General features: G+C 33.5%; 1 protein-coding gene across 1 annotated transcript; it reads left to right on the top strand.

Moving 5' to 3' along the window:
• Positions 1-4,067: 4,067 nt before the first annotated feature.
• LOC131623909 (uncharacterized) lies at positions 4,068-6,561 on the top strand. The gene is made up of 5 exons (XM_058894904.1): positions 4,068-4,677; positions 4,885-5,184; positions 5,288-5,392; positions 5,699-5,917; positions 5,998-6,561. Exons 1-5 carry the CDS (start codon positions 4,234-4,236, stop codon positions 6,430-6,432), a joined length of 1,503 nt encoding a protein of 500 aa, XP_058750887.1. The 5' UTR covers positions 4,068-4,233; the 3' UTR covers positions 6,433-6,561.
• Positions 6,562-8,030: the final 1,469 nt, after the last annotated feature.

The raw sequence follows: 8,030 nt of genomic DNA, 5'->3' as shown, positions 1-8,030 counted from the left end.
TCTTTAAAGGCTAGCTTGTATAAAGTCTGGAGACAACAGATTCTGATCATCTTGATCAGAAGTTGATTCTTCAGAATCTTTCTATTAAAAACTTCGCTTCCAATGTTCAGTGCAATTTCAAAACTGACTTTCAATCAGTATATTGATCTTTGTACCTGCACACTTGAACACACATTAGATTACCTAATTGTTCTTCAAATACTTTGTTATCATCTAAACCCCAGTGATATGGTATAAATCAATTTTATTTCAACATAACACATCTACCTTTAACCTTAATCACATGTATATGATTAATTCATGATTTTTTAGGTGGAATCTATTGAATTTTTATGTTGTCCTCAATGTGATATGCATGTCAATGTTTGACCGCCATCATGTTGCGTTGATGAGATCATTAGATTCACTCATATGGCGTCTCCATATCATACTTCATAGTGATCTACTTTGTAGGAGTGTTAAGCATAGCAATTTCCTCCTTAAGGTATTGGTTTACAATGTTAAATAATGGTTTGAGTTAAGAATGTTAATTATAGTCCATGAAGATAAAATATGCTCTTAGTAATCAATGTCAGATGTGATTTTCATTTATTATCTGGTGAGATTCATTGACTATAGAGATGGATATCACACGCCTCAATCTATCTCACTAGTTGGTTGTAATAAGACTTCAAATTTAAATCTTTTGATATGATGAGCTAATTAAAGGTGAAACTGATTTTACTTTTTTATGACACATTATTCCATATGGAGGCATTCAAGGATCATATGGCAACTCAAATGCCACAATATCTCAATAGTAACCCCAATTTTGTAAAAAAAATATTATTCAACGCCAACACAACTGTAACACCTCATATGTATATGTTTAGAATAATTCATATTGGTGTTATAATATGTTATATGAAAATCATACATAAGTAACATAATTAGAGTAAGTGTTAGTGCAAGGTACAAAAGCCAAATATATTATGGTCAAAATACATCATTGATAGCATTAATACATAATATCCAACAAAATAAAGCTAAAGAGCTCAAGACAAAATGGAAGTCCGCCATTGAAACTTCTCCAAGTCGACTAAGTCATCTTACCCTTACCTTTGTCCTACTTCGAGCTACCTGAAAATAATTAAGAATATTGGGGTGAGATTACTAAATCTCAGCAAATTCTCCTATCTTATGGATTCACTCGTCTCTACAACGTGCATCACCATGTTCGGATCACACCATCAATATGTGGTTTCCTTACTTATCAATTTCAAGAACTCACCAAAAGTACGTAACACAAGATTATGAGTCCATTGACTACCTAATTTCGTAATGTTACAACCATTTTGAAGTCAGTGTTAACAACATATGCATACTCGTACCTACATACTAAGTGAATTATGGAGTAGTATACGCCTTCCTTCCTAGGCCACACAAGCACACCATTAGTGAGTAACCCAAGTGCATAACTCCAAGAGACTACAAAGGTAAACCAATTCTCGATGAGTAAGGTGGGTAATCCAAGTGATTTACAGCTACGTGGCTACACAAGCACACCTGTGGTTAGTAACCCAAGTGTATAACGCCTACATGGCTACAAAAGCACACCAATCAATAACACAGGTGCGTAACCGCAAGTGCACAACATATACATGGCTACACAAGCACATCAATAAACAACTCATGTATGTAACAACAACAAGTGCTTTACACCTGTGTGACTACATAAGCACACATGTGGTGAGTAACCCAAGTGTATAATACCTACATGGCTAGCAAAGCACACCAATCGATAACATATGTGTGTCACAACAAATGTGTATACCTCTCATTTTACCCCCACAAGCACACTTCTCGATAGCTCCAATGTGTAACGACAAGTTATTTACCACCTAGTACCTTAGACCCACTCTGTCATTCAAGCATAACAAACGATACCGCATCTGAACATTCAACCGAACCGAACAAACAATAAGGAAAGAAGTGGAAAGACACTGAAGTATCCACTATGTTATAACGTTTTATGTTACTTTCATAGTGCAAAAGATGACATCTCATTCCGAGTTACAGAACCAAAATTGATTTTAAGAAAAGGAAATATAAATTTTCAACTTTAAAGGCCCGCTTAGCGAGCTCCAGTGAGGTCCAAGCGAGACCTTCTAGAACTGAACTTTTCCCCTAAAAGAGGTCATTCGCTTAGCGAAGGACAATGAGCTTCAAGCGAGGTCTCGTTGGGCAAAGCTACTACTCGCCTAACAAAGTTTCCCAAAAACATGAGTTTTTCTGCATGAAGGCTCGCTTAACGAGCCCTGAGGTCACCTAGCCAGATAACCCAAAAACTACAAAGGGGCGTGTTTGAAGGCTCACTTAGAAATATGAATTCTCGCTGAGCGAGGATGGAAAAAAACAGAAAGGCATTCAGACACGAACCCAACTCCAAACCTTACATGCAATCATTATATTAGAAACAAAAACACATATTTGAAATGAAATTGAAGATATGTAACACAATTAAACACATAAACATGCAATTGACATGGTTGTAGGAAATTTTCACAACACTCGCATAATCATACAAAATCCCTAAATTCTAAAGTCCCAAGTCCTAACTAAGGACTCACCTTGCTTGATGAAGAATTGTTGGTTCGAAAATAAGGTTTGATGAATAAAGGATCAGAGATTTGGATGAGTTCTTGATGCATGCAAGAGATGGGATGAAGGTTGAAGATGGTTTTGCTCCCACTTTCCTTGTTCTCACATATTCCACCCTTTCCTCCTAAATTCCGATTTTTGGAATGAAGAAAAAGAAGTGGAAATGAGGAAATAACTTCAAAATTATAAAGTTCCATGTATAACAGTGAAAATACTAATATGCCATTTATCCACTTAATTGGTCAATTCTTAGAGGACATTCCAATTAGCAGGATTTTTGCACTACTAATCTTCTAATTAATTACACTAATAATTCATTAGAGTGTTAATTAGTCAATAGTTGTACTGAAGCATTACAACAACTATTAGATGAATAATTTTATGTAATTTCAAGACTAAGTAGTTTCTTATTTTCTTTTGTATCATTTCTAATTTACGTATTTTATGAAAATAACGTGTCTTATGGAATTTTCTACTATTATCAAGTGTTATATCATATGGATGAACTTTAATAAACATTATATGATGCGTTTCATTGATTTTGAGTGTTTGAAATGAATGTAATTGTATTGAGTTGTGTCACAATTTTCTTATAACTAAAAAAATTATCAAAAAAATATTTTTTATTTGAAACATAACCCGCAAACCCAATTCATTCCAATCCCACCCTTAAATGAACAAGTCAGTTTGGATTGGTTTTGAATGTAAAATTGCGAGTTAGATGATGAACCCAATCCATTAATGTTTGAACGGATCGGGTAACAGGTTAGGTCAAACCCGATCCAACTCAACGCGTGTACACCCTTATTGACCTCTTGATTTTTTATTAATTTCAAAACAATTTATTTTGTTTAATTTTTAATATTGAAAATAATCACAAACTAAAATTTGTTAAATTGAATTAAAAATATATAATTCAATAATATTCATAATTTTTTTTGTTAAATTTTTACAATACACTTGCTAAAACCTCTTTCAAATTAGTCCCATATCCAACGTATAAAATACTAAAAAAAAAAACTAAATTTAAGTAGATTATAAATTGTGCATTGATTTTCTTTTAAAAAAAATTGTTTTTCCAACACATACTTTATTTTTATTATTTATACTTTGACTTTGTCAATGTAAATATAAACATAAACAGAATGAAATAAAGTGAAAGTGATTAAGTAAAAATTTTGATTTCACAAATGAGCATCATCAGAGTGAAATTCAAAACATAATTTATAGGAAATTAATGAAAATGCAAATGAATAAGCTACCGACTAAGGTAAGTGAGAGAAAAGAAGGACATTTTGGGGAAAAAAGCAAACAGAAGCCAGAAAAGTCATTTTCAAATTCCCATGAAGAGGCAGTACACAACGTTGGGAAATAAATAACAGGCACGCAAAAAAAGCACACACACATAATAATAATAATAACGCTGTTATTGTTAACACACACAACACCTTTCATTTCAAAATCTCTGTTCTTCCTCTTCACGAGGTTACTTCACTTCTATTATACTAGTAGCGCTCTTAACCATTTACTCTCTCATTTCAAACTATATCTCATCTTTATTAGTTATTGTTTGTCTCACTGCATGATAGTAAAATGTATACTTCTTCATCAACAAGAAGACCCAAATGGCACCAACATCCACCTCCTCCTCCAACGCCAAGAATCCTTCACTTCCCTCGCCGTCCTCGCCGGAGACTCCCTTCCTCCTCCTCGGCCAGGAATGACCTCAAAATGAGTAACAGCAACAGCAATAGTAACATGTTGGGGTCTTTGTTTGATAGAGAACAACGTGCACCTCCGGCTGAAGCTCGGGTGAATGTTCCTGTAGTGGTGTTGGAGGAAGAGAGGAGGAGGGAGAGAGTTGTTACTGAGAGTGGTGATGGGTTGGAGGAAGAGAAGTGGAAGTTTCAAGCGGAGATGTTGAGAGCGGAGTGTAATTTGTTGAGGATGGAGAAGGAAATTGCTGTTAAGAAGTTGGAGAGGACTCGTTCCAAAATGGAACGGACTCTAAGATCTGTTGTTCATACCCTTGTTTCTGTTAGTTCACTTTCCTCTTGCACTTAGAAAAAACTATCAGTATTTGTGATTATGTTTTAATTTATTATTTTTTTAAATTATTAGTTCGTGTTTTCGGTGTTCGTGCTCCATATATGTTTAGTAGTTAGTACTGTTTCTAAATTTATATGAATGTTTATAAGACTGGTTTGCATGATTTGGTTTTTTGACTTAGAAAGTGGAATGTAGGGGAGAATAAGGATTTGTGAAGGAAAGAATATTGACATGGTTTTGGATGAAGAGATTCATGAGTTGACGGAGAAACTTCAGAAGCTGCAAAGGAGATCAACGGTTAAGGATTCTGAGAGAAGGAAGAGTAACAAAAATTTTGATAAACAAGTTTCGGTTTTACAGAGACGGCTCGAGAAGATTGGAGGACCGTCGGATGGAATATATTTAAGGGAGTTTGAAGAGATGGAAAATGTTAGTTTGTTAGTTAGAAGAAGTGGGAGATTTGATGATAGTGTTGTTGCCAGTGGAAAATTGAATGTAGGTGAAAAAAGTAACCACCATGTGTTTGCATTATTGCTTAGGTTGTTAATTTATCTCTTGTCTTTTTTGATGTTTGTTTCTTATGGACTTTTTTGAAAAGGTTGAGATTCTAAGAAGAAAAATGGAGGGATTGTCAAAGGGGATATTATTGGAGAGAATGGAGGAAGAGTACAATTCACTGCTGTCCACTGCTAGTAGCTCTCTTGCTAGTTCTGGTTCAACTTTCAAGAGAGTTGAATTTCAACTACCTCATCAGGCATGATCTTGATTTCTTTGCTCTTAGTTCTGCTTTCATGATTTTGGTCGGTACAAGTGTTGCAATTTTGAATGCGGTGTTGCAGTGTGGATAATTGTACCGGTATTAGCATCTCTCAATATCGTTTTGTTGTGGCCGATTTTGCAATATTATAAAATATTTACTGTATAATTACGGAATTGTCAATCTATTTGCTAACCGAGATAACGGAATGATATTAGTTCTTATCAAGTTATGTAATTTGAAATCATGTAGGAAAAATTGTCATGTGAAGGGAACATGTGTTCAGGACATTGTAAGACTATTGTAAGAAAAATAGTGGAGCAAGTTAGAGTTGAGACAGAGCAATGGTCACAAATGCAGGAGATGCTTGGTCAGGTGAGGGAAGAGATGGAAGAACTGCAGGCTTCACGAGATTTCTGGGAAGATCGCGCCCTGCATTCCGATTCTCAAATCCAATCTCTACACAATGCGGTAAGATGATAAAGTTTATTCTCAATTCAAACTTCTTAGTGTTTTCTGTTTACATTAACCTCATGTTTTCTTTCGCACAGGTGCAAGAGTGGAAACAAAGAGCTCTTTCGTCCGAAAGTAAGAAAAATGAGCTTGAGGAGAAACTTTCCACGCTCAGTGGTGATCTCGAGAGGTTTAGGATCGAACAGAATGCAGTTAAGGAGACTAAATGTTCATCGGTTCTCTTGGATACTCAGAACGAGTTTGAGAAGCGAATAGTAGTTTGCAGCACTAAGGAAAATCGAAGTATTGTTACAGAAAACAGAAAACATACCGAGGTTTTGAGGAATGGGGAAAGAAAAACACATGCTGCTAGTGCTAGAAGTGGTTTACTAGCTCCAAAGCGATCTCCGTTTCGCGACATTGGGAACAACTCATCGTTGTTGACGAGGCAGCAGAATGGCAAAGCAGTTTTCCCTTTGCATTGCCATCTTTCTTCAAATGCTGAGAAAACTTATCGCCTGAATGAAAACTGATCAGTCCTAACATAAAATTACATGTTCTAACGTTATCGGGTGAAGAAGGCATACAATGATTTAGGTGTTTCGTGTTTTAAAATCGATGGTTCGGGACCTGTCGTGTAATATGTACTATGCTTAGGATGTGTATGGATAAATAACTCAATTAAGAGATTATTGTTGAGTTCTTATGAATAAGTTTTAATTCCTACAGGTCATCTAGAGCTGCATACCAAAATAGGCTGAAAACAAATTATGAACATATTATCATAAATGATTCTAATAAATGGTTTACAACACTTGCATAGATACTAACTCTTTTAAACTCACCCTTAGTCTACTTTAAAGGTTGTGTTGAGGATGGTACACAAAATTAAAGTGTGCACTGTGGACACAACCTATGTGTATAATTTAGTTTTGGCTACACCATTTATTTATATAGATGGAATGAAAGTATAATTCTCTGACTACTTGATCTGGTTTAAATCTGAGGGTAACAAACTGGCATTTGAAGTTTGAAATCATTCTTTTAGTACAAGTGAAGTGATGATGGTTTTAAAATTCTTTGGTATGAAAGTACATTCATAATAGTGTAGGCACACATCATTATAACCATTTAATTGCGATGAAAGGATGGTCTTATTGCATGGATCAAAACTGTGGAAGTACATTCAGAATTTAGAGTTCACAGTATGGTGCAGATACATTTATGACTTGGTTATTCTGAAACTTGATGAATTTAGTTTTTTCCAAACCACTTTTTTTGTTTGGGATTATTCAAGCATTCTATACATTTTTCTTGCATAATATGAATTTTTAAAATGATCTCTTTTGCTTCGTTTGAATAGTAAAATTCGAATGCCCTCTATAACTTTATCCGAATAATAATATAGCATATCTTTGGCTAGTTTTTAAAAATTGTGACAGTTGAATGTCTAGGAGACTAACCCAATTTTAGTGAATTATGATGGTTGAAAGTTGAAACCGTGACAAATCCAGTTTTTAGGAACGGATATTAAAACCATCACAACTTATATATATATATATATATATATATATATATATATATATATATATATATATATATATATATATATATATATATATATATATATATATATATATATATATATATATATATATATATATATATATATATATATATATATATATATATATATATAATATGGAAACATATCAAGTGAGAGCATTTTATAATGAGAGATGAGAGGAACAAATATCAATCATTGAATTCATAAACAGAGAAAATGTTAAGAATTTAATGTGACTATTAATTTCTCTCTCTCTCTTAAATTGCTAATTTTACCAAACACTTTAATTAGCTTATCAATTATTAGTCGTCAGCCATCAACTATAAGTTATAAGCTATCAGCCATCAGCTATAAGTTATCAACCATCAGGTATATGTTAACTTATCATCCAACTGCTAATTTTACCAAACAGAGTCTTAGAGTGGTTTGATTTGATTTTGTAAAATTATTTTTTAGTTTATAAAATTTAGTTTAATTTTCTAAAATTATTTTTGAAATTTTTTATCTATTTAAGATTTTTTAAAATAAAAAATAGACTAAAATAGATTTTAAATATTTTTGTTT

The sequence above is a fragment of the Vicia villosa genome, unplaced genomic scaffold (assembly GCF_029867415.1).
Source record: "Vicia villosa cultivar HV-30 ecotype Madison, WI unplaced genomic scaffold, Vvil1.0 ctg.000089F_1_1, whole genome shotgun sequence".
Classification (NCBI taxonomy): Eukaryota; Viridiplantae; Streptophyta; class Magnoliopsida; order Fabales; family Fabaceae; genus Vicia; species Vicia villosa.
The sequence above is the reverse complement of the archived record's forward strand: the minus strand, read 5'-3'. Positions and strand labels throughout refer to the sequence as shown.

Excerpts from the sequence above, each read along its gene's own strand:
- LOC131623909 (XM_058894904.1), top strand. The coding sequence starts at position 4,234 with ATGTATACTTCTTCATCAACAAGAAGACCCAAATGGCACCAACATCCA. Across the intron at positions 4,678-4,884 it reads TTGTTCATACCCTTGTTTCT|GGGAGAATAAGGATTTGTGA; the intron begins GTTAGTTCACTT and ends AGTGGAATGTAG. Across the intron at positions 5,918-5,997 it reads TCCAATCTCTACACAATGCG|GTGCAAGAGTGGAAACAAAG; the intron begins GTAAGATGATAA and ends TCTTTCGCACAG.